This window comes from Podarcis raffonei, chromosome 1 (genome assembly GCF_027172205.1).
Source record: "Podarcis raffonei isolate rPodRaf1 chromosome 1, rPodRaf1.pri, whole genome shotgun sequence".
NCBI classification, from domain to species: domain Eukaryota; kingdom Metazoa; phylum Chordata; class Lepidosauria; order Squamata; family Lacertidae; genus Podarcis; species Podarcis raffonei.
In genome coordinates, this window is record NC_070602.1 from 105754494 (window position 1) to 105782082 (window position 27589).

General features: G+C 41.4%; 2 protein-coding genes across 5 annotated transcripts in view; one reads left to right on the top strand and one right to left on the bottom strand.

Moving 5' to 3' along the window:
* CCDC148 (coiled-coil domain containing 148) overlaps positions 1–25456 on the bottom strand; it is a 107136-nt gene extending 81680 nt beyond the window's left edge. Inside the window, exon 1 of one of the 3 annotated variants that reach the window (XM_053407566.1) lies at positions 25435–25456. Coding sequence is in view for 1 of the 3 variants with exons in the window: in XM_053407538.1 (XP_053263513.1) it covers positions 24675–25050 (376 nt within the window). In the remaining 2 variants the exon portion in view is untranslated. Of the gene's footprint in view, positions 1–20353; positions 22044–24674; positions 25051–25434 lie in introns of those variants that run through there. The other 2 variants (XM_053407538.1, XM_053407557.1) reach the window with 2 other exon arrangements.
* Positions 25068–27589, top strand: part of PKP4 (plakophilin 4) — a 93517-nt gene continuing 90995 nt past the window's right edge. Inside the window, exon 1 of one of the 2 annotated variants that reach the window (XM_053407494.1) lies at positions 25068–25167. The gene's annotated coding sequence lies outside the window, so the exon portion shown is untranslated. Of the gene's footprint in view, positions 25178–27589 lie in introns of both variants that reach the window. The other variant, XM_053407529.1, reaches the window with a different exon arrangement.

The window sequence follows — 27589 nt, forward strand, 5'->3', positions numbered from 1 at the left end:
TCTGGCATATGTAATCTCTAGAGAGAGAAAAGTTTAATTGTTGGATTTTAATTAGTGTTATCATAATACATTTTGTATTTCAATGATCAGAGAAAACAATTTTGTTTGAAACTTTGGCTGCTGGCTTTGAATTTAGTTATTTCAACTCGTGTGTACATGCAGCTTTAAACACCGTATGCACACATATTGGAACCCAGATTGGAACAGAGTTCCCAGACGTATGTACATCTGGCTATGCCAATCCTCATTTTACTTATTTGCTGGAGGAAACAGCAGAACAGAACTGGAGTGCATGCAGCAGATATGTTTGTCACAATAAATGTGGAACTGAGCAAATACTTTCAGGAATTCACCTAAAACATTTTCCTTCCACAAAACAGTTCTTGGTACTGGCAGTGAATGGGTTTCCCCCATAAACTTGTGACAGTAATAACATCTATATGAATTTTAGTTTTTCCAATTAAGCAACTTTGAGTGGTTGATGGCAAAGCCAACCAAATACAACAATAATTCACACAGTCTCTCAATATATAACATATAAACCCATTTTTAATAATAAGCCTCCTCACCCTCCACTATAACACGTATAATCTTAATTGTAATTACAGTCATATAAGCATGGGATCATGTTTATAAATGACTTCTGTGCTTTGGGAAATGTCACCTTTTATTTTGTAATTTATCTCAAAGCTTGAAGAGACCTTTCCACACATAATGCTTAACTGAGATGTTTAGAACATAAAGAATCTCCCTAATTTCTTATGAAAGAAACAGAGTTGCAGCACGTTTTACTTCTTTAGGTATTTAAAACCCATTGTAAAAAGTTAATTTATACCCAGTTCACCAACAGGACTAAATTCTCTGTTTTGTCTCAACATGTTTGGTAATAGCTTTAAAGTACCCTTTGGCCCAGTATTAACATACTTTGTTCTTAAACTGTACTTATCTCTCTTCTTTGCAAGATATACTTGAAATACCATTTTGCTCATAGTCCTAGTAATTTCTCCATTTATGGTACCAAATGTATTTTGCAATTTAATCCTTAAGCAATTCCTTGTAAAGCCCACACTGGCCACAACTTCATTGCAAAGAGTACTTCAGAGGAATTAACTTTTGGTCTGATACCATCTTAAGTAATGATGATTTCATTTAGAATTCACTAGCCTTAGCAAAGAGGCTATAATCATTATCACCAGAGTTCCATCCTACAGAAAACTCAAAACTGAATGAAATTTCATACTTAGCTTCTTTGGTTAGGTTAATCAGTATTAGAATTATTGGTCTGGTTTTGTATTTTTAATAGACTACTGAAAATCTCACTGCTATACAAAAATGGTAGAAATAAAGTTCTGATAACAAAAATCTGATCCATTGTTATTATGATATAAATTTGTACAAAAACTTGTTACTAATGCAATGAAAAAGTGCAATACAATCTCTTCTGAAATGCTAACAATTTCTTACCAACCAAATGTATTTGTTAGGCTACCTTTACACATTAAATCTATTGGTATATTCTCATATCACTTTAGTTAGGTACCTCATAATACGCTACCCTGTTCAACTGCAATCAAGAGGAGTAAAAAGATGGATTTTCATTGTATGCTTAGCATGATTTAAAGGTGACTGTAGTGCCTAGGAGAAGCTTTCAGATTCAAATCTAGTGCTGAAGGAGTTCTGAGCCAAATCCCTCTGACTCAAACAGTTGTCATGGGGCAAATAGAGGTTAAATGAGCCCTTCTCCGACGCCAAGTCCCTTCTCCCTTATAGACACTTAATTTTTTTATTATTATTATTAAAAATGCAGTAAAATGGCTACATTTTACATTAAGTAAAAATGAATGTAATAGTGGGAAAAACTTAAAAATGCATTATACTATAGCAGGATAACGTGGTTGCAAAATGTGTTACATCAGTCAAAACTACATATAAAAATGTGTTTATTAGTACAGATTTACCCCAAAATGCATAATAATTTTCTTGAGAATTTTTTTAAAAGAAAAATCGTTTTTTTGTAGGAATGTGGAATTTAAGACTGGAAAAATGAGATGACGAGAGAACTGAAATCGGCAGATTCTTCCATCCCTAGAGTAGGCTCAGGATGCTGGGTAAAGGTAAAGGGGCCCCTGACCATTAGGTCCAGTTGTGGCCGACTCTGGGGTTGCGGTTCTCATCTTGTTTTATTGGCTGAGGGAGCCGGCGTACAGCTTCCGGGTCATGTGGCCAGCATGACTAAGCCACTTCTGGTGAACCAGAGCAGTGCATGGAAACACTGTTTACTTTCCTGCCGGAGCAGTACCTATGTATCTACTTGCACTTTGATGTGCTTTTGAACTGCTAGGTTGGCAGAAGCAGGGACCGAGCAACGGGAGGTCGCGGGGATTTGAACCACCAATCTTTTGATCAGCAAGCCCTAGGCTTTGTGGTTTAACCCACAGCACCGCTGGGAGTACCACACAAATACTTGAACTGCTGGTGCAGTAGTTTATAAGGCATGAACATGGGGTTTAAAAACAAAAAACCCAGTTTTAAAAAGGAACCTGTCCTATGAATAAGGCGCCCAGTTTCCTCACATTCTGTTGTCTTAAAAGCAAGCGAGTTCATGCAATCCAGTCGGAACTGTGCAATTAAGCACTCGCAGGTCAGAAAAGAAGCTAAATTTAAAAGACACCAACAATCCACATACGCTTATGTGTATAATATATGCATAGCGATGGCATTGTTGTAATTATTACTTTTCCCCTCAGAAATGACAGCCATAAAAGAGCAGGGCAGGACACTGTGCTGCACATTGTCACTCTTGCATAAATTACAGCAACCTCATAAGCATGGTGGGATATTAGACTGACATACTGTACTACACATGAGTAACTTCACATGCGTGACCAAGTCCAATTAGCTAAAAGAAGATCGCCTCTGTTGAAAAAGACAAGCTGAGCTGTGAGTGGGCTACTTCATAGCTTTTTTTGCTTTTTTTTTTTGCTGCAGTCTCTAAGCAATAAAATCCAACATTTAAAGAGTAAATAAGACTCATTCAAAGCTTTCTCCAGCTACATCTAACAAACGAAAAAGAAGCAAAACCACTTATACAGTGCCCTGGATCAGGAATGAAGTAGGCATAAACGTAACACTTCAGTTAGAGCATATGGCCAATGTTGCTATAAAGTTAAAAAGTAGCTGCAGATGTTGGCCTCCCCGAGGATACTCAAAAACAGGCGAGGTAGGTGGAGTGAAGTAAGGGCGGGAAATGAAACTGTAAATGTGTAGAGATCCCATGCATTGCTCTCAGCTGTGTTGTTGTTCTCTTTATGCTTAGAAACAAGTGGTTTCTACCTCATATGAAAGCTGCGACCTTAATAAGGACCTTGGGAGTGAGTCCCGTCTTTCCATCAGCTGAGTTTGCAGTAATAGGCACTGCAAACGACACAGAATAAGGGATAAAGCCGGTTTTACTTCCCATTCAGAAATTAAAACCTCCCAATAAAAAGACAGGCTTTTACGCAGGTAAAAGGATGGAGGCGAAAATGGAGGATGCAGGGGAAGGATGGGGAGATTTCTATTTATTGTTTTACTGTGGAATCACCATCTCTGCAACAGAAACAGCTGCTGCTTTCCTTTCTAAGGAAAAGTAGCAGTACTTAAAGCATGCTTTTTAAAAAGGGTGCTCAATGTGCTTTATAGCTTGACCCATAGTAGACTGGCAATTGTGCGAGAAATAATTCTCCCCCTTTGTCTTAATCTGGGGTGCTATCTCAACAAACGTTTCCGTGCAGGTGTGGTATTTAGATCCAGTATAAACTGTAATATTGACCTAACCAGAGAAACCCCTGGAAGCTCCAGAGAAAAAGCTGAACTACATAGTCAGCAAAGTGTAGCATGTAGCTCTTACTGAACTATACCACTTCAGATTCACAGCCGAACACTTCACTTCTGTTTTAATATGATGGGTTTCGTTGTTATATGTGGATTGCTCTAGTGCTATCCTAAGACATTCTGAGAACGGAAACACTGAAAAGGTGGGATGCAAATTCATAAATAAAAAGCACAATATTCTGCACATATTGTATGTGGGAGAAGGTTTCAAGCTAGGGAGGGTTTTTTTTAAAAAAAAGTATATACAGTGGGATCTTGGTTTAAGAACAGCTTAGTTTATGAACAACTTGGATTAAGAATGCTGCGAATCCAGAAGTAGGTGTTTTGGTTTGTGAACTTTGCCTTGGAATAAGAACATGTTTCGCTTCCTGTTGAGTGTGTTCCATTTGTAAATTGAGTCCCCCGCTGCTATGGGAAAGCACACCTTGGTTTAAGAATGCTTTGGTTTAAGAACGGACTTCCAGAACGGATTAAATTCATAAACCAAGGTACCACTGTATACACAACTCTCCCCCTTCACCTGATGTGTGGAGTGTTACAGCCCAGCAAGATTTGTATTATGTGACTCTGCTGGCTGTTTAGTCGTGCTATTTTCTGAATCACGATTTGCTTACAATTTGCCACTATCATACAATTATGGGGGGGGGGCAGTCCAGCAGTATGATCATAAGCAATTCTCTTAGTGAGTGATGAATAGATCTGCAGGTTGCAAATGCATCCCTACTTCAAAATGTCAAAACACTTTTAATATACTTTTATTCACTTAATCCCAGGCTTCCTTTTTGCAAGTTCCAGGGAGAATAGACATTTTAGCTCGCTGGAAGAAAGAAAAAAAGTATAAGCATGTCTCATGGCACTTTAAAGGCTAATATAGTGTGCCATCAGCTTTCATGGGTCAGAGCTTATACTACAATATTGACACTCAATCCATATTTCAGGGCAGTGAAAAGTTTCAAGGGGCAGCACTTCCTGGGTGTATAATATTTTACTTTTTTTAATTTACAAGCAGAGCATAGTAGAAACAAATATATACTCCTACAAGAGATCACATACAGTATTCACTACCTCTCAATCAGAGTGCCAGAAACAGCTCCAATGCTTAACAGTATCCAACCTAGGGTGATTCACATCTCCAGACTCTGTCCCTCAATTTCATTCCCCCTAAAGTCAAACTTGGCTATAAACTGTTTCTCTGTGTCCCCCACCCGCAGCTCTGGTGGCCATCACATTCAAAAGGCTAGAAACAAAAAAGAAACATTGAGGTTCTTTTGTCAAATCCCTAATCCCCACCAGACAATATTTTAGCAAAACCAAAGTGACAGACTCATTCATCATAATCAGAGATGGGCTGAGCTCAAAACAAGTTATCTGTTAGTCTTTAGAGCTGCAAAACACTTAGTTGTTTTTGCTTGTCAGAACAAACCTGCGGTGGAGACAAAATGGTTGTAAATGCAGTTTAGCAAGCCAATTGTCTTTGGCAATTTTGGGATTATTGTTTAAGATTAAGGTATACCTGCACCCCAGCCCTACCAATTCCTTTGCCTACAGCAAAACTGGTGCTTTGTCACATCTTTTAGCTAAATGCAACATTAAAACTTCACTAAAGTATTAAAGCATTATATGATTCTCCAAAGAAGTGTTAACAAATAGTTTGCCCTTGACTAAGCTCCTAGTTAATCTTCAATAATTAGAAAGTGTAACATAACCAATGGTGAACGAAGCAAAATCAATCTGATTTCTATTTTCAGGTTGATACACATCTAAAAAAAGAATACTGTGATGGTGTTCAGAGTCCCAACCTGAAGGTTTTATTTCAAACTCACGGGGTGGAAGCAACTTATAATAAAAATGTCACCCATTTAAGTAACTAGCCTCCCTGTAACCCAGCATAGTGAACTTCTGGTCCAAGGGGCTCAGGCTTTTTAAAAGGCCCACCAGCCCCCAATTTACTAATGCCAGCAATGATGGTATCAGCACAGAGGAGCAGATCAGACCATTCAGGAAACAGCAAGAAGCACCCCAAGCTGCTCTGATGTTTCCTCAAGTGCTAGCAAAAGCCAAATACTTAGGAAGCATGACAGCAGACTTGAATGGTCCTTCCTGTTTCCTGACAATGCCCATTTCCTGAGTTGAGAGGTTTAAACTTCTCTCTATCCAGCCCAATGCCATGATGGGAAGGATACCCAGTACCCAACTCCTGCTCTTCTAGTGATCTACACAAATCAGCAAAGAAGTGGGAGGTGCTTCTGTCTGTCATGTGGTGTGTGTGGGTGTGTGCTGAAATGCATCCCTGAAGCATTCGGACCAATGCACATTAGCTGCTCCTGCTGCAACCCAATGCAGAATCTAGAATTTGAATGCAGATCTGAAAAGAGTCCACCTTCCACATTCTGAAGGGTGGAATTCAGGAGGGTGTGTTCTGAAGAACTTGAGAAAGAGAGTAAAAACGTAAAGGGACAGCTAAAATGATTTGGAATTAACTACTCACTTTCCTCTTAACTAGTCACTCTCCTAATAATTATTTATACACCTGACACTGCCTCTTTTATGCCTTTGGAATATAAGAATTCTTTCTGGGTACTTGAAGCCGAGGGAGAAAAAGAATCTTGGCAACTGATAGCCACCTGGGAGGGACAGCTTACAAGTACAAAGGATAAAAATAAAACCAGACACCGAACAGGAGAGGAGAATACAGAAACGTATGTGCTGCCAAATTAACCATATTGATTCTCATTGTGACCATGTTTTTTCTAGGGACAGTACGAATATTGCTACCTCACAGCTGAATTTATTTAGGGTGTGTTATTATTTTATTTTCATCTATTTAATATATGTTTATCCTGCCTTTCGACTGTATGTGTACAATGTGGCTAACAGCCGAGAAATTTTAAAAACAAAACATTAAAATAATTATAGATTTTTTTAAAACAACAGCAGCAACCTTTAAGTAGCCACAGTTATTTTAAAAGTCATGAAACTAGCAGATGGTGATAACATCAGAGGGAAGCTCAAAAAAATAAAATAGTATTTGCCTGGATAAAAAAGTAGGAAGGTCTGTGAGTATTTCTAGGAAACGAGTTCCAGAAAAAGCATGCTATCACAGGAAAGGCTCTGTTCCACCCAGACTGTTGCCAGCCTAGCTCTGCATGTGGAGGCAAGTGAAAAAACTTCCCAAGAATACATAAGTGACCAGCCAGGTTTGCCTGGAAGAAGATATCCTGGTCCCAGGCCATTTAGAACTTTATAGGGGAAGAAACTCCAACAAATTGGAAGCCAATGCAAATCCTTAAGTGTGCATTGCAGTGCCTCCCTGCTGATAAACTAGTCACCATATCTCATGTCACTTGAAGTTTCCAAACCTTTTCCAGAGACAAGGTTTCCAGAGACATATACCGGTAATGAATTCATGATTACTGTAACCAGTACATGGATAGTAATGATGAAGTCATCCTTTTCCAAGAAAGGGCAGAGCTCCTGTACCAGGCAAAATTAGTAAGAAGCCACTTTTTGCAACAGGTGCCCCTCAGGCAACCATTATAAAGGCTGAACCTAAAAGTACCTTGAGCATATTGCACCCATAGCATTCTTGAATTAATCTCAGCACCAAGTCTGTGTGTAATAATGTTTCTGTCTGAGTTGGCATGTGTCCTCATCTTTTTTTTATATAGACATTTCCTGCTGGTTATACAAGTGCAAGCTTGTACATGTTTTACAGGCTTCCTGAAAGTGTGTGTGCCTGCTCCTAAAACTATGCTAAAATTCCATCGCTATTTTTCATTCTTTAGTCTTTCCAGCTCAGTCCTAATCACAGATTATCAGAAAGATGACCCCCTGATTTCAATAGGTCATACTAAGAAGTAGACCTTAAATGGGTCTTCAGGTGAGGCCATGACACATTTATGGTGGCTATGTTTTTAAAAGATATGGTTTGTTTGTTTTTAATAGCTGGAATCAACAATACTATTTGGGAGTATATTCTCATGATTTATGCAGAATACACATAAAGATGCAAAAGGCACATACAAGTCAAATACGCAATGAACTGTTTACTTTCAAACTATGGATGGAATTTAACATGACACTATTCGGAATGTTCCATTTGTGCAAGCCTAACAGCTTGCTAGACAGAATGACCCCCGCCTCTGCATCTTGTTCTGCGGGTCCTCCAAACTCTACCTGTGGTGCAATGGATTAATGCATCAGGTTGGTGATTTGAGCCCACCCAGGGACAGCTGTGGGCAGGATCCCTGCACTGCAGGGGGTTGGATTAAATGGCCCTTGGAGTCCCTTCCAACTCTCTGATTCTATTATTCAAATCGGAGTCAATTTTTTTTGAAGGGGGGGGGAGGGTTGTATGTGGAAAACCCTGTTGTGCAATAGAATGAAAGGTTGAATTTTGCCCTATAATTTTGGCATATGGGGGTGGTAGAGCCTTATCTTCAATTGCTCTTTGAACATTCCCTACAGGATACTGTTGCCAATACTGAGTTCTTTGGACTAAACCAAGTACAGTGGTACCTCGGGTTAAGTACTTAATTCGTTCCGGAGGTCCGTTCTTAACCTGAAACTGTTCTTAACCTGAAGACCACTTTAACTAATGGAGCCTCCTGCTGCCGCCGCGCCGCCGGAGCACGATTTCTGTTCTCATCCTGAAGCAAAGTTCTTAACCCGAGGTACTATTTCTGGGTTAGTGGAGTCTGTAACCTGAAGCATATATAACCTGAAGCGTATGTAACCTGATGTACCACTGTATAAATGAATTCATATCTGTAATCTGAAGTAAGAACTGCTAAAGTGTTTTGCTGTTATCAATCTAAAACTTACTAGACCAACTTGCTAGAAGGTGGTGGAAGAAGAGATAAGGAAAAACAAAAACAGAAGCAGCACAGCTCTTGGTCAAAACTTAAGCACAGCCTTTAACCTTCAGTTCCTTTTGGTTCCAAAGGCAGAAGCCTGAACTGGGCTAAACTGGATAGATTCCTTATAGGGTTTTAAAATTATGCAATACACTTTCCCTGTGAGCATGATCAAGCAATCTCTGAAATAAAAAAAGGAATCTTTCACATTAGCTTGTGGGGGTGAGGATGGGATCAGATTACCCAGTTTTCAATCACTGTATGCCAGATTTCCATGGCAATACATTAAAGTAAAGAGTGACCTCACTGCAAGTTGTCTCTATGACTGAATAATATGCCATTCTAAAATATCACTTTAGGGCTAAACAGGAATTAAACTGGGGTTGGGAATAGAAGGCAAGTAGTTTTAAATATCCTTTAATATAATGTTTAATTTGATAGCTTATTATGCTTAACAGGAAATGAAAAGCGTGTATAATATTAAAAGTGTAATTTGTAAAGGAGGGGTGATACTAATCCTAATATCACATTTATGTAATACTGTGAATCTGTTAAAGTTGCAGCCACTGCTACTATGAATCTGATCTACGTAATACTGCATGGCCATTATTAGACCACTTGACCAACTACTTAGTAGGACAGCCCCACATCTTCACCCTATTGTTTACCCACAGGCATTTGATGTTGCATGGTGAGCAGTAACTTTTTCATAGGGCCTGAGTAAAAGTCAGATCCAGTAGATTAAAATGAATTTTCTTGAAGTTGCATGATTCTAAATGCCCCCCACCCCATAACAATATCAAAATAAAGCTTACTTTGGCAGACTGCGCAAAAAAAATCAAAGATCCCATGCATGCAAACAGCACAAAAACATTTATCCAAGGCATGAATCCTCACGGACACAGGATAGCCATAAAAAGGATAACAAAACTACCAACAAATTGCAGAGCATCTATGTGGACAAAGAGATGAACTGTGAAGTGATTGGGATGTGAGAATCCACAGCAGAAATTATGAGAATTCATACAACTCCGTGTTTTTGTACCATGGCAGGGCTGAAAACACCAGATCTGGAATTTCGACAGTTAAGTCAATGGTGACAGATGTGATCTGTGATTTGATGGTGTGTGTTGGAAAAAGAAGAAATTTCCAGAGGATATGTTTTACTGGATCCAAGATGTGTGTGTACATGCAACCCTCCCCTCTCTTTCAGACACTCCATTCTTCCTGTCGCAAACCACTTCATTTTTCTCCCCCCCTCCATTCTCTCCAGAGAATCTCTCTTCTCACTTCCTCTTTCACCTCTACATGATTTACAAGGCTCACAGTGGCAGCTCAGTTGGGTATCGATCATGCCTTGAGAATCTCATAGATCTGAAGGAGGTAATAGGCAGTTGCTCTTTCAACTCCAAAAGGGGAGACGGTTCTCACTCTCACCACCTCATGAGAAAGGAAGTAGTTTGTAGTGGTTGGATCTCATGAAGATAAGTGCTCAAGGATGCCAAGAAGCAACCAAGAAGCACCATACCAGCAACCCCAGGGTGATACCATCAGGACCATATACCACTCAAAAAGCATCATCTTAACTGGCTACAAGTAGATGTCTGGGCCCAATTCAATGTAAGGTTTTCAACCATTAGACTTAATGGAGTAGATCTCACTGTCTTAGGAAACATCTCTTCCCATTTGAGTTTGTATGCCTATTAGGGTCAGCTAGAGAGACTGTGCTGTAAATCACCATACCAAATGAGGGATAACTATGATCAGACATAGCAAATAAGAACAGGAACATAAGCACTGCTTCGTAGTTACATACATTCATCAGTCTTTGCCATCTGCAGACCACTGCATTGTCTCTCATTTCATTTAAGCAGAAAACCATTATTAAATCCTTGAATATGAGGCTGTGTCAAAAACCTCTATTTTCTTTTGAATTTTTTTAATTGGTAGCATTTGCTTAGGTTCTTACTAAATATAGGTTTATGCTCGCTATTAAAATAGAGTATAACTTTGCTATGTAATTAAATGGCAACACTGCTATGCTTATTTTTAATCCTTCAAAGACTAAATATCATATTAGTTGGTCATCTATACAAAATTCAAAAGAAACAAAGCCCACTAGTGTTCTTACTAGTTTAGATGATTATTTAAAAGGTCTGTTGCTTAACATTTCTGCATTACACTTAAGACATCCAATGTTGTCTGTTCCTTTTGTTCTGGTTTAAGGGTCTGTTAATTGGTCTACCCATTCAAAGAATGGAAATGTAAATATATAGATGCAGTGCTCTTTCTATGTTAATTTAAAAGATAATAGTACTGTATAAGCACAGGATGCTGTGAACAAGGACCAAAGCAATATATCACTCGTAAGCTGCAAAAATGTACTTCTATCTATTGAACCACCTACACAAGGCCAGCTTTAGGTCCAGAACCATTATACAGTGGTACCTCGGGTTACAAACGCTTTGGGTTACAAACTCTGCTAACCCGGAAGTTGTTGCTCCGGGTTGCAAACTTTGCCGCAGGATGAGAACGGAAATCACGCACTGGCAGCAGGAGGCCCCATTAGCAAAAGTGCGCCTCAGGTTAAGAACGGTTTCGAGTTAAGAACGGACCTCCGGAACGAATTAAGTTCGTAACCCGAGGTACCACTGTACACTTCTGCTGAAGTTCAGATACATACTCCAGTATCAAAACATTTATCATAGAAGTCCTTGTGGAGGATAAGGCTTTCCATAGCCACTAGTCATATTCATAACCGCAAGCTTATCTCCAGGAGCAGAAGCAGTTGCTGAAGACCATTGTGTGGGAACAGGTTATTACACTCATATTCTGCTTGTGGGTTTCCCATAGACTTCAGCTTGTCCACTGTGCAAACAGAATGCTGGACTAGATTGGCCTTTGGACTGATCTAACAGAAGTATTTTTAGGCTCATATGTCCTGAATCTAGAAACTGCATCTGACATTTATAGCCTTCAAATATTGGAAGCTGCCCTTTGGTCTCTACTCATCTGTTTGCTTTTGAATTCAATAGAATCTAACACAATGTGGAATTATGACATCCAGTCAGCATTTAAATCCAACCAACTTAATATTATGGAATTCTTTCTGACAGTATGAATAAGAATTAGTTCATCTCTTTTATGAAATAATAGCACATTATTATGAAATTGGGGGTTCTCACAAGATCTCTCCAGCAAATCCCTGTATGGTTCCTTTAGCAAAAAGGAGCACATTTGGTGCAATGAACTTTGAAACACAACACCCCCCCAAATAAAAAAGTCTAAATGTCTATTGATATGAGGAAAGGTTTGAAAGGGAGTATGTGAAAGCAGGAACTGAAGTCACCCATGTCTGCCAAGCTAACTTGAATCAAGCAATTCAGCTGGGGTTTTGTCTTTTTTACAAAACCCCTATACAAACCATTTCTGCTGACCAAATGCATGCATTTCAGAGTTAGACAGTAGCAGACAGTAAGCTTGTCCTTTTCAAAGGGCTTAATTCAGAAAAAGAGAGAAGGATTTTAAATTTCAGGCTGCAATACAGTGCACCCTTACTTGGGAGAAACCCCCACCGAACATAAATGGCATAGGACTACAATGTCTTTTCTTTGGTATGTATCATCAGAGAGGAAGAGGCAATCAATAAACAACCCCAGAGCTGCAAGCAGGGTGCTTGATCCTTGCTCTTAATCAGATGGACCAACCATGAAGTCAGCCTTCAGGGAATTGATCACACCTCGTAACATACTCCCAAAACAGAGTATAAGTTCCTAACTATCAGTTGCTGGAGCAACACAAGAAGCTTTCTCTACTTCTTTGGCCAAGGGACGGTACAGTTACCGTCCTATGCACTTTGTGAAGTGTGATTGAAATCTGTGCCAAAACGCTGACCACCAATCATGTATTGCGTCCTGTCAGATGCTTGTTTTTGCAATTCCAGACAGGCAAAGGCAGGAATGACATCCTGCTGTACAAGAAGTGTGCTGAAACTCTGTAAGCTTGCCATAATGTAATTTGGTGCCTTTCATTCAGTTTGGGGTAGGAGTGGGGGGTTACAACAGGTGTAGTCTTGGTGCAAAGGAGAAGCTCAACAGCAAGACTCATCAAGTAAACATAAATGGCTTTTTGCCAAGATCTTGAATTTTTACAGTGGTGATTTTCACAGCTTTCTCCACCAATAGAATTCAGTTTTGCCAACCTGTTAGCTCCACTTCCTAGTCAGAAAGCAAAAGCACTGATCCCAGTGACACCTATAATGCTGATCACCCACATGTGGATCTTTCTCACACTCTTTACACCACTGAAATTTTAACTGCCTTTTCAAAAGAAAGCAAACCAAGTTTTGGCTTGTTCCACCCCCCCAATATATGTAACCTGACCTTCAGCTGACTGATTCAAAACATAACTTTCCTTGTTCCCTACTGCAGAGAGGAGGCACTTTCCAATAATGGTAGGGTGAACAACTATCACTCTTCTGCATTGGCATCCATCAGATAAAATGATTAAATCTACATCAGTCACTAAATGTAAAAGAAATAAAGTCACTGTAACAGAAGCCTGCTGTAAAAGTGCAATGCTTCTTGCATGACAAAAGAGTCCCTTGACTGTGCCTCAGAATTTGTTTTTGATAAATGGAAAGCAATGCCAAGATGTTTATCTAGCAGCAGCAAGACTATTACCCAGTGCCAATATTATATTCTGCTAACATCATCTGTTAAATTCTATTATCTGTTACAGACTCTCATTTTGGCCCTAAGTGCTTTGGCTAAGATTCTAAGCATAAATAAATTCCATCTAAGTCTGTAGGACCAACATCTATGCAGCCAGCAGTGGAAACAGGTTTTCCCATAGTGATCTCCTATAGATCCATATATCCTGTGCAGCCAAAACCAATACACAGAGAAAGATAAGGGGGTCTTCTCCCTTTTTTTATCTTTCTGTGACAGTGGTGGTGCATCGCCACACACATACACCAGACATTCCATAGTCTGACAGGTGATTTTTGTGTGCATCCTGGGTCTGTGTCCCTGGCAGGAGCTGGTTTCACCAGCCCCGATGTACAGACGCTACTCCACTGTGATAAACTTTGGGGTTTTGACAAGTAAAAAATAATAATAATTCAATTCTTCCTATAACTCAGTGGAGCAGAACCAGGTGCATCTGCCCACATTTACTTTATGCAAGATTGGCGGCCATTAATAGAATAGTTGGAAGATGCACATTTTACATACATATAGCCAAGCATATAAAGGAGTGCATACAAACAGGATGTTTTTATCCTGTGATTGTTATGAAAATACTTTACTAGACTGAGCAGTGGAGCAGGAAGGAAGTAGTTTTGTATTTTTGTTAAATATATAGAGAAGCAAAGAAGCATATTGGATGTTGTATTATTTTCAGGGAGATACGGGTGAAGTCTAAATCAGGAAGAGCGATTTGAGGGGGAACTGATCTAAACATTCAGCCTACTATTCAGAGACATCATTCTGCAGAGAGGAAAAAGAATTACAACCATTTTGCCATTCAGTGCAGTAAAGCCAGTGCCTTCAATATTAAGAGAGCGAGCAGCATAGTTCCATTATGAAACACAAAGAAGACATGAATCTAAATTAACACAAAATACTACTGAAGCATCTATGCAATACATTGCTAGAAAACAGTTTTATCTAGACACAGGATTATTTATATATATTTGTGTCATAGTCACAATATTATATTTTGTATCATTTATTTTTCCGTACATTTAGTACTAAAAGCCTTCCCCAAATATATTATTTCTTCAGCACAAATATGCCTGTATAGGAAGGAGAGGGAGAGATGAGCCGAGGATACATTTAGGAGATGTTAAGATGGAGAAGAGAAAATTAAAAGAGCATAATTGGGAATAGGAACATTATCACACAGAGCCCTTCAGAACAAGACTACCTTGATTCTGCAGTGGCGTTTAATTAGCAACAGTTTGCAACTAGAGGGAAATTAGTACTCGGCATAGTTTAACTCAGTCCTGATTGTGCAAATAGTAGATATTTTGGAAGCTCGTGGTTTACTTTTCAAAAGAGGTTCTTCTATAGTGCTGGATTTGATGGGAGGCAGGCAGAGATGCTCTCCCTGTCTCTTTGCAACAGTGAAGCCCACTTTTTGGCTCTGTTCAGGGCCAAACTAGAAGATACAATTAATGTGTGAATGCATTTCAAATATGTTTTAAACAAATAATAGCAGTGTGAGGGGGGCAGGGGGCAAACCTGATTAGGATTGGGAACGGGGCATGTGAAAAGGGGTGGGGTTGGGGGCTAAACATTTCCCCTGCACCATGGTCCCAATCTCCAAGCTGCTATTTGTCACAAGAGGAAAGCTACCATTGTCACCAATGCCAGCTTCATCCCCAAGGCAAATAGTTGTTTGAGGGGCATTTTTTTCATCAGGACCATGATGTGGGAGAAATAGCTAATCCTTCCCCATGTACCAAGGTTCTAATCAGTTTCCTACTGTGCTGCTATTTAATTCTTTTTTAAAGAAACAGACCTGTGGAGAACATCTACACGTCCTTAGACAATCCATGAAACTGTGGTTTGGAAGATCAGAATGACTTGTGGGCTTCTGCACACTCACCTCCCTTCTTGAACACTGGTGTGCAGTGTTCCAATTCTGGTTTGGACAGAAAGCACTAACCATAGGTTTGGGTGCCATAACAAACTGTAACACCAAATAGCAAACTAAAAGTGTAACTGTATGCAAGAAACACTAATTTCCAATTATCCAAACTATAGGAGCTGGTGCTTTAGTTACTGGTTCTTTTTCCCTTTTACTGATAAATACCACTACTTTGCTGTTTTTTAAAGGGGGGGGTTGGGGTAGGAACCGACTAAGGGATCATTCATCACTAATGCTATGCCATGTCTAAACAAACCAATTAGTGACAGAAGTCCACAAGAAAGCAGCTTTGCAGGGAACCTTTGCTGAAAAGGACTTCCTCATAAGTAAACATTATAGAAGGCTCTGTCGTCATGTAACAAACATTATTACGTGCTGCATGGACTCATCATTTTAATTCTACTTCTGGCTGATTACAGAAAAACACTGTCTCAGCAGTGCTAAAAGGTCCTAGTGTAAAAACAACCACTGATTTCAACTGATTTCAAAGCAGATCAGGCTCTATTGGTAGATCTCTCTGGGTGATGACTGACTTTTTTAGCAACAAAATAAATTCTTTACACATACACAATTATTCTGTTGAAATGAAGAAGAAAACCAGTAGTGGTGGTGCCTGGGTGCAGGGGTGGGTAACCAAGAGTGAATTTTTGTATGGAAGAAATGTGAGCTCAGTTCAATTCTGGCACTCAGACTTATTTAGCTCAGAATTCTTTAATTCTAAGGGGATATTTTGCACCTGGCTCTGGTCAGTGGATCTTGGGGTCCTAGTAAAAAACCAAAGCAAACCTCAAGTCTGCCAAACCCTGAACTAGAGGAAACATATAAAGTTTACATTGCAACGTTCTTTCTGTATGCATGGTGTATACAGATTTGTATCTCCAAGGCATGCAGGATCCCCGGATTTTCAGCTCCTTTCTTATATGGCTCATCACCTTAGTATTCTATTAATATTCTCAGTGTACCTTTGAGGCACAGCATCAACAGGCAGGTAGGCTGCTTGGTAGGCACATTAATTGCCGTCAGAAAGGGTTGCTGTGGACTGTGATTGTTATAATGCTTATCTCCTGCTGCTGATTGAAGCTGGCAATAATGTTAAGTAGGAATTACTTTTCTTGGATCTGAGATGAGAATTAAGAATTTGATTCCTGCCACCTCCATAAATACACCCACCTTTGGGTGCAGCTGGAACCCTGCATTGTGAAACTGTTGATCTTTAAACTAAAATATGCAACATCACTAAAAACAGCCTTTTTAGTACTGAGCGATTGGCAGGCAGCCAACATAACTTCAAGTTAAAAAAACTAGATCCAGGAAATTATAGACCTGTCAGCCTAAATTCTGTTTCGTCAGATTGTTGAAGAGCATTATTAAGGCTAGAAGCGGAATCCTATACATATCTCCTCAAAAATAAATCGCATGGAATTCCATGGAATTTCTTGCAGAAAAGGGGGTGCTGGAGCATATCTAAAACAAACCGGGGGGGGGGCTCTTATCTCATTCAACGCAATCACTGCAAGGCAGGAAGGATAGTAGATAGTTGATGCAGCCCCAACTTGAGAAATATATCATGTACAATTATACGTGCAGTTGCCTGTGGGTTCCAGGGGTGGGGTACTCAGGCTTCCATACCCCAATAGTTCTCAGGTGAACACTTGGCAGAGGCAATTTTGTTCATGAATAGCTTCCCTTTTATTAGAAATAAGCTAACACACACAAAATACAGACATCTCGTAGCAAGGCAGAGCAGCTCATAAACATTTCCTTCCCCTCCAGCATATGTATAGAGACATACAACAAATGAGACACACCCAGCAGGACTCAATCACCACAGGCAAGTAGCCGAGGTTTCATTACAGGCCCCTTAAAGCAGGCAGGAGGAACCTGTGGCCTCACAGATGTAGCTGGGCTCCAGCTTCTATCAGCCCCAGCCAGCATGGCCAATGGTCAGGAGCAACGGGAGTTGGGCTTCAGCGAAGTCGGGAGCTGCAGACTTCTCACCCCTGCCTTAAAGATAGTGCCATGAAGGCTGCACGCCACCCTGAATCTCTGCCAGGTGGTAGCAAGATTGTAGGGGGTCCCAGGTGCTCGCCCAGGGTTATGTTTCTGTTGGGGAAATTGAGGGATGGAGGAAACTAGTGTCTTTAAGAAATATGGTTTATTTCACACATATTTACACCTAAAGTCTTCAGTGGAGAGGGCACAGAACATTATACGTGAAATGTGTCTCTCACTGCCCCTCTCATAGTGTCAGCAAGCTCAGATCAAAAGCAACAATCAATCATGGCTCACTGTCTCTCAGTGCAGCCTCCTTCATCCAGCACTGCATAGAGTTCTGCCTACTTTTTGTTCCCAGAACACTTTTATGTTTCAAAAATGACATATTTTTCTATGACATCACGCCTCCCTTCCTGCCATCATCCTGGCAACCTCCCAAATCTCCTGTCTCTGTCCATTCCTCAGAGCAGGGGATGGATAATTTTTTGCATTGTCAATTGCCCTTAAAGGCCCAGTACCTGGCTCCCCATTATTTCTCAATGGCTCTGCATTTAGCTAGCCCAGTCTGAAACATATGGATTTCTTGTCTGGCACAGGTCTGCAGCTTGCATTTCCCCCTCATATGCCAAGTATTATCTACATACTACAGTTTATTAATTTCTACCATTCACTAACAGACTCTGGTACCCTAAATTTATCACATTATTCCTTTCTTATACATTCAATATACCCCAGTGTGAAGTATTAAACCTCTCATCCTATTTTGACAGGCCTAAAACAGAATTGAATGGCATTGTAGCACTATAGTAGTGAGGTGGCTTGGGGGCTATGGGCAGCCAGCTGCTCAAACAATCCAACCCACCCACAACTGAACAGATTACAGTAGGGGTGGAGAACTCTTATTCATGGCATACGTGTTTATTCATAATTGCAAGAACCACCTTTTCCTTTATTTTGCTCCTTTTATCCTGCACAGAGTGCATAGAGGCTAAGTTTTAAGCAAGTACAAGACAGAGGACCTTCATTTGCTGCGTACATGATGCAGAAGTTATAATGGACACTTTAAAGGACAATTTCTATGCTTTTTGCTGCATTAGTCAGTGTAAGTGCCTCAACTCCTCTTAAATGGAAGGCTTTTCTTACCCTACTTAATAACAGCAACTTGGGTGTGTACACGGAAAATGTTAACTTTATTAGAGCTTTAAAACAAAATAGTTTTATATTTCACTTTAATATACATGTGGGGTTTTTCAACCGGTTATCTCAGAAATCAGTTTACATCCATCCTGCAGAGCAGACTGTTTCTATTGTTATACCTATATTATGCCTGGTTTTAACATTATTAGATTGTCTATGGATCAGGAAGTGTACTAGGCATACAATATAGTCCATTACTGTTACCCCGGCATGTTGCCCTGTGAGAGAATACTAAAGCTGAGACAAAGTTGCGTATAACAACCCCAGAATGCAATCAAATGTTATCACAGGCTTCAAATCAAAAGATCACAGCAGAGATCTCAAAGAGATGAGCAGCAGATCATTAGAGAAAGTGAGCCATACCAAAGTCTACAATTCCAAGTGAAATTGTGGCAGCTCCTCTCTCATAAAAATGTACACATGCACTAGCACATCCCATGCAAGCAACACGTATAGCATCTCTCCCTTCCCACTTACTGCCTTCCACTGCAGCTGTCTTCTAACTCTGGCAACAGCCTTTTTTTTTTCCTTTTGGGAAGCAGCTTCCATCTGGGAAGTGTCAGTCTGACAATTAGCATGTGCTGAGTAACTTGCTCTTAAATGAAATGACTGACTAAACTGGGAACTTTGAAGCCTCACAACTTCAGGAATACTGAATGGATTTTCATCAAGCCAATGATTCCTGTGTAGTTCTTTAAGTTTAGATATCATCATAATTTCCTGAAGTATGACCAGAGAACAGATTTTCTCTTGCAAATGTAACATACTGATTTGATGATGGAACAGAATTTTATAATGATGCTGGAAAAACCTGGTGCCTCAGTTATGCACCCACTCCCACAGATGTAAGAGAGCTACATGTCATATAGCACCTATGCACATCAGAATTCAAATATTTGTAATGGAAAATGTATGAAGGTAAGGCTACTACGCCAGGATGCACAGGTTATCTTGCTCACATAACACACTTTCCACTGTGTACCCATGTGGATGCCATTATTATTATTATCCATTCTTCACTCTAAGGTCCCAGGATTTCACAGCTGCTTAGTTTTAATTCTGCTGATTGTATTCATTTTATTGTTCGGTTTTTTGATGCAGTTTTAATTTGTAACTGCTAGGAAATTCTGGATACACATAAGTATATAAATATTTTAAAATAAGTAAATAATAAATAAGTCTGAACAAAGCCTATGAGAACTTAAATAAAGCAGCAACAGTAAAACCAACCACATCTTTTGCCTTGTTTATTTGTTTTTATTTGTGGGGCAGAACATCTTCCAAAACAGAACTTTCCCCCTAGTGCTTTTTCTTCCCTGTGGAAAATTTTCCTACCCATAAGTTCATTAGTAACAGTGAATGGATGCCAACTGCAAATACAGTGCTAAGCAAGTAAAGTAAGCATGCTAAATTAGATCACTCTCTTGGGCACTAGAAAAATTTCTGATGCAAACTGAAAATTATACTATGCAAATTACCCCAGTTCAAAAATTTTCAGGAAACCTACATCACTGACCACCACAGAAAAATTACAAGGGTCGAGAAATGTCCATCTGTTGAACATGCTGAACATTTGGAGCAAGAAACTGTTGCATCAAATATAAATTACATTCCAAATCTTACTCTTTATTTGCTCAGAAATACAGTGAAGAAGCAGCCATTTTATCACAACCCACCAACCCAAAACCATTCTGTTCTTATTTTTAAATTAAACTGCAAAATTATGAACAACTTACACACATTTAAACAGAATTTTCACTGATTTAAAACAAACTTACTTCCATGAGGAAATACTGTATGTTCATTCCACGTACAGTATTCAAGGCGCCTTCAAAAGAAATATCAGTTACAATTTAATTTAGAAGTTTAAACATTTTTGAACTTTCCATAAGCTTTGTTGAAACAACTATGGAATATTCTGCAATATGCTGACAGATAACTGCCCACTGCAAATTGGCATAGGATCTTTACAAGTGACTGTATGCTGCCTTGGTTATTATATTCATACTTTTACATAAAAGTTAGCTTAGCTTCACACCCAAAAGAAGATGTTTCTAATCATGTAACAAGCTTTTATTTGTGTGCAATAGCATCAGCCCAGGGCATGAGCACAATAGTGTATTATACAAAAATTGGACTCAATCCAGAAGTGGTTACACATTAAAGCTGTAATTAGGCCTGAAGGTCTTTAGCTGGAAGTTTACGATGTAACATCAGCAGCACTAAATGAAATTATAGCCAACCAACAAAATTGAGGATGGAGACCCAGGGGAGTCGGGAAGGGAGGAATCCTATCACATTAACACTCTTATCCTAAAATCATTACTTGCAAGCTAGCCCAATTTATTTCAATAGGACTTAGTTCCATATAATATGTTTAGGGCTGGGTATTAGACGCAGAGTCCACTATAAAAATTTCAATGCAGAAGTCTGAGTCGCCTACAATAGTTATGAATGGAAAAAGTGATAACCATGTGAAACTTTTCTAAAGTTATCACACTTATACTAGAACATCAATCAGCTATAAAGCCAAGCTCCTTATTCTGAGAGCAGGAAACCAATCCATGCTTTTTGTATATTGCATCTCTAAACAAACCCCAATTATAGTTCTTTTTTCTTAATCACCTACAGCACAATATTTCAGAAACTCTTGGAAATGGATGTGCCACAGAAAGTTAAGCTTCACAGAGCTTCTATGTTATCAAATTCCATTTTGCTCCTAGATGGTCTTGTGGTATGTAATCTTAAAGACTGTCAGCGATCCAAGAACTGATTTTTTTTTTTGTTCTGTTCTTGCCCTCAGAAACTGTGAGAGAAAAGTTTCACAAGCTGTGTTTAGTGTTAAAGTAGCCATTTGGAATGTCTCCTAAGGAAAATTACAGAGCAGTCCTACACTTCCATTACGCCCGGGGTGGTATATATGCCTCTACGCCTGCAAAACGATGACCACATTCTTATACATGATTAGCCCAGGCATGGAGAGGAACACACATAAAATACAAAAATGTTTTCTTAAAGAAGACCAGCAGGCATCCATCATCACTGGAAACACCACCAGTGTCTAACAATCATGCCCACATGCAGAGGGATGCAATGAACTCACCTCTGGGACATGCTCCCAGTACACACACATCCCACCACAACATACAGAACAATACCAAAGCAAACCCAATCCATCAGCACAGGCAACATTGGCAAAGCTAGGCTCCAGGGATCCCTACAAGTTGCAGCTTGAATCCCCTTGTAGTACTCACAACCACTGTTTTGGAGTACAAAATGCAAAGGGGAAGGGGAAAAAACCCTGCAGTTCAGCACCCACATAGCTCCTAGGATAGGATGCCTCCAGAAAGCACACAGAGCACTCCTGGGACAAAGGTTCAAGGGCCACCCAGGAAAGGGGAAAAAATATATTTTGCCAACCAGATAAGAGGATGAGCCAGGACATGCTGAAGTCAATGGGGATTTTTGAGTGAGGTCGTGGACTGAAGGATTATAGAATATCATAGCGGCAGTGGTTTGGTCATCCTCCAGTGTGGAAGGACTTTCACCAAATCACACAACCCCAGATCTCAAGTACAGGACTACACCATTATTTAGGGCTGCCATATACCTGGAATGGGATTTCAAAGACAGAAGTGATGTCCGGGGAGACTATCTGGAAGGTGGTGGTTTGTTCTGGATCGAAAAATTGTTCATCAACTTTGGGGTTTGTCTAAAAAAAGCTCAACAACTTTTGAGGTGTCATGAAATATGGCAACCCTACTCATTGGCAGTTTCTTACAATAGCATCTTACTCTCTTCCAACTTTTCAGTATCAGTGCTGATCACAGCTGCAACACAAATCTGAAGTTCTTAAGGCACTTTTATCAAATATTTAGGCAAGCAGGTGCCTGGGATTCTTCCAGCCTGGAGTGGTTAGTGCATAACAATTACATTACTGCAGGAGAAAGGCATAAGTGCCAAGTTAAAACCCTGTGCCATAAACACACAGCGTAGCCTCCAACATTCCAGAAATGAGAAGTGGGACATTATTGTATACTTGTAACACACCCTATTCTGACACAAGCTCTCCTCCCTATTGCACATTGCTGAAGGCTCTTTCTTGTCTCCTGCATTTCCGTTTTTAAAGCTTGTGAATGTTTAATGTTTAATCTCACAATGGATGTGGTTCTATTTAGTATAGCATAGCTGTACCTCAATCACAACTAGCAACAGCTAGCATCTCAATAGGATTGAAGGGAAGAATCATCAAGAGGATTGAAAGAAAGCAGTACACTGGCATTTTGTATTTAGACAATCAAGAAAGAATCAGCATTGCTGCAGTCTGGAGGCAATCATATGATTTAAAAACAAAGAGGATGTTATATGAGAATAATAACTGCTCTATAACAACTACTAAATATTTTGGGAAGTTGTATGTTCACGATACATTTAGACATTTCTTAAGATAGATAACTAAGTTTTACACGATGTTTCTTGAGTTCAAGGAGCAGATTTTAGTCTATGTTTTTATACAAATGGATGTCATTTTGAATCAAGATGGCAGACTGAAGCTTTCAAAACTGCACTGATTTTTTGGTTTCTTGGAATTCTCGAGAAACACTGGGTATGAAGCTGCTAGTGTTATCCTAGGCTCCCCTGTTTGGTCAACATGGCCTCAAAGGGAACAGAAGCTATGTCAGTTGTGGTGGAGTGTCGTAATTCCCCTCCCACTGGAGTCAAGGAGAAGGAAAATGAAAAAAAACCTGCCACCCTGCCCCACAACTATGAAGGCGGTGATTTCTCCACCATGGAATATTCTGCACCACCAATATTGGTTCTACACCCTACTCACTTATTAGCTTTAGAGATGAGGAGAAGACGGTAACTGTAAAAACAGCATTTCCTCCACTGTATGAATAGGGACCCCTGACCATTAGGTCCAGTTGTGACTGACTCTGGGGTTGCGCGCTCATCTCACTCTATAGGCCGAGGGAGCCGGCATTTGTCTGCAGACAGCTTCCCGGTCATGTGGCCAGCATGACTAAGCCGCTTCTGGCGAACCAGAGCAGCACATGGAAACACCGTTTACCTTCCCGCTGGAGCAGTACCTATTTATCTACTTGCACTTTGACATGCTTCCGAACTGCTAGGTTGGCAGGAGCAGGGACCGAGCAACGGGAGCTCACCCCGTCACGGGGATTCGAACCGCTGACCTTCTGATCAGCAAGTCCTAGGCTCTCTGGTTTAACCCACAGCGCCACCCGCACCCCTACTGTATGAATACATTAACATTAACATTATTTAATGGCATTCCCAAAACCTCCACCACAACCCCACCAAAAATAAAATGAAGACAGCAATTAATCAGGAACAGAAAACACAATAGGAACTGTCTCCAGGAATAGGCACAATATGACCTGAGAATTCTACATAACAAACATTCTTTGTATTATCTCCTCTGGAATAGCTACCCACCCTTTGATTCTATAGCCATAGAGAAGAACCTCTGCTTCACTCAGAAATATAAATGGAGAAGCCTGAGTTTGGGATGGGAAATCCACCATTTTACCACAAGAGTACCCAATGTGACACCTGATTACAAGTTCAGTATCCGAAGCAAGCACCCCCTCCATTCCGATTAAAAAGCAGCCATGCAAAGGGCACGCAGACAGTTATGGGGAAAGTCCAGAAAATGAATTTTAATTACCACCTTCTTTGTCCCCCATCCCCTTCCCCCCACTCATCCTGCATGCATTGCAAGGGGTTGCCCTAGATGACCCTTGGGGTCCCTACAGTTCTAACAATCGTTCTTTTTTAAAAAACAAAACACTGAAAAGGTGGAGCCTTTTCTGGCGGGAAATGAGGAGCCCACACGTGCGTGTGCTTGCGCGCCCGCGCAGAAAGAACAGCGCAAGGGTTGCCATCCTATGATCATGCGCTGCGTCTTGAGGGCGATCCCCACAGTCACCAGTGGCCACAGGATCCGCCTGCGCGTTTACTCCTTCCTCATCCAGTTTTTATTTTATTTTTATCACGGCTATCTTTCCCTTCCTGGTACCACATAATAATTCCACTTCCACGACCACCACCCCGGGAAGTCCCAACAGTTATACACACCCAACGGCCGCCCCCCCTGCAAAACGCCCGTCTGGCCTGAAGGAACCGCAGCCTCCCCTTCTTCCACTCCGCCGGGTCTCCTCACAGCATCAGTAACCTTAGCAACCTCAGGCCTCCCCTCCATTGGCCGGTTTGACGCGAGCCGGCGGCCAATGGCGACCCCTCCCGAGGCTGGCTGCTCCAATCGGGGCGAGGCGCAGGGCAGGGCGCCTTGTTGACGTCTAGCTCCGAGAAGGGAGGAGGAGAAGCGAAGGGGCGGGAAGAAGCGGGAGCAGAGAGCCTGCGAGGAGGGAGGAGGAGGAGGAGGAGGAAGAGGAGGAGGAGGAGGAGGACTCCTCTGTGCTGCTCGGCGGTGGCACATTAGCAGCACGATCATGGACACCCCGGGGTAGGGGCCCTTCCCGGCGGGGTGGCTGCGGCCCCTCCGCGCAAGCCGAGACCCAGCGCCGGCGGGGCGCCCCCCTCCCAGCCCAGCCCGCTCCGCCTGAACGCGGTGAGTGGAGGTATCTCAGCCGCTCTGTCTCCGAGGGAAGGAGGGAGGGAAGCAAGGGAGCTCAGCACCCAGCGCTGCGGCGGGTGCAGGAAAAGAGGGGTACAGAAAGGAGCAACCTGTGTTGGGGGGGCGGAATCTTCCTGGGTTGGATGAAGGGAGCGAGGAAGGAAATCTTCACTCCCCCGGACCTTTCCCCCAGCCACCTTCCCCTTGTTCTTCTTAAGCTTCTTTCAAAACTCTCCCTCCTTCGCCTCTTCCCTGGCTTACCTGCTTCCTCTCCAGCCTGCCTGAGCTCAGATCTCCTGCTCGAAAATGGTTTTTGCTCTGCTCTTTTTTTGCCTCCTGCTCGCCTCTCCCTTCCCATCTTACTCTGTCCCCTTTACGAATATCTGCTTTTTGTTTTTGCTTTTTATCCCCCCCCAGCACCCCCTCTCTCACACACACCAGATTTGCCAAGCTCCATAATTAGACCCTCCCTTGGTAAAAATGTGTTTCCTCTGCTTTGTTTGGCTCTGCTTAAACTGCCTATCCCTTCCTTGCTTATTCAGCCCCTTTAATGTCCTTAAAAACATCGCTGCTGCTCAGTTTTTCTCCTTTCCTTCATCGCCTCCTCCAAAGATCCACTCATTTACCCTCTAAGTAACCTTTCCCGTTGGTTCTCATCCTTTCTCTCTAAACACCTCTGCCCTGCTTGTGGTTCCATCCTAAAACATGAGTCTTTTGATTACTCTTCCCTCCTCTTGTCCCCAGAGTGTCCTTTTCTTTCTCCCCATCAGTTTCCCTTCCTGCTCAACCGACTCCACCTAAATACCTTGCTTTCTCATGTTAACAACTTCCCTTATGGAAATTCCTTCCTATTACTGATCTCCTTTGCCCTTCCTTGCACAATTAGGCTTCCCATGAATCTACCTTCCTGTATGATTCTACATTAATATCTACCCCCTCAAATACCTATCCCCATCAAGTGTCTTTTGCTTAATCTCAGTTTTAGCCCTTTGCCCTGAGAATGTTTTCCCCCTCCAGAATCGCAAAATATCCCCTAAAAGCACTCTCAGTACATTGTTATTCCCTTTTCTTAACCTCATTTCTTGCTTTCTAAACCTTTGCATTTCCCTCATTAATAGATGATTATTTCCTTAAATAGCTTCCCTTTTTAGTTCTGGCCTCTTCTCAGAGTGAACGTCCTCTGGTTCCTATAAAGCTTTTTATACTCTGTTTTACAAGTAATACTGCTTTTCAGCATTTCCCCCCCTCCCCTGTACTTTTTCATTCACTGAGCCCCAGTAAAACCCCACGCCCTTGTCTGCCAGAGTATAAGCCCCTTCAATCCTCCCCTGCCTTTTGCATGTCCTTTAAACCCTTACAATTCCCTGCCCATTCCCTCATCTTTGCTGGAATTCCCCATGTTCTCTTGGTATAAATTTCTTCCTGCTTCTTCAGCCTCTTGTCTTTAAAAGCGGGGAGGGACAACAACGTCCTATCCCCTTCCTCTTGTTTCCCTGGTTAACCAGCTGCTTCCAACCCCCAACCCCCTTTCTCTTCCTGGCCCTCTAAATCCTTCCCTCTTAACCTGCAGTCTCCCCTCACTCGACCTCGCCCCCATCTTGTATTTTCTCCCATTTGCTTGTTAGAGCCACATGCAACCAGGCTTGAGTAGCGAAGCCAGAAAATGTCTGTGGCTCTCGTGCTTTCTCTTTCTCTCTCTTTCTCTTTGCCCTGGGTTTCCTCAGTAGGGGACCCCCAACTACTGTCCCTCTGCAGTCACCCTGTAGGGAGAGAGAAGGAGGGGGCAGCAGCGGCAGTGACTGCTTGGTTTTGGCTGCATGTTTGAGGAGTGCGACAGACGGTGGTGGTGGTGTGTGGACGGAAGCTGCTGGCGCTCTGGGCGAATGAGAAGGCAGGTGTGTGCCTGTGTGTGGGAGGGGGACACGTTGTTTGTTCCTGGAGCTTTTAGATAGTGCAGGAATGCATGGAATGCCTCGGAAGCCCGCTGCAACAGATCGCTTCTTGCCCAGCTCTCTGAACAGCCAAAGGTCACTGGACCATCTCTTGAACAGCAAAAGGGAAAAAGCCCGTTCCTGCCGCCTTGCTGCAGAGAGAGAAGAAGCAGTAGCCGTGCTGCATGCTTTGAGCAGGCATTACACAGGATCAGAGTCTAGTCAGATTCCTCCCCTTGAAGGCTACTTTTGATGGCCCTTCTAATGACTGTTGGTTTGACCTATCCCTGTCGAGCAAGGGGTGGGCTTGCCTTACCCCCTCTCTTTCAAACGTATTTTGTGCCAAGTTATGATTCAGACGTCATTCAGTTTAGTACTGTAGCATTTTGGTACATGACTCAAAGCAGAGCTATGGAAACTGAGGGAAGCCTTGCAGAAAACCGGCTGAGGACCAGAGAAAAAAATGTATTAAAGCTGTGTGGCAT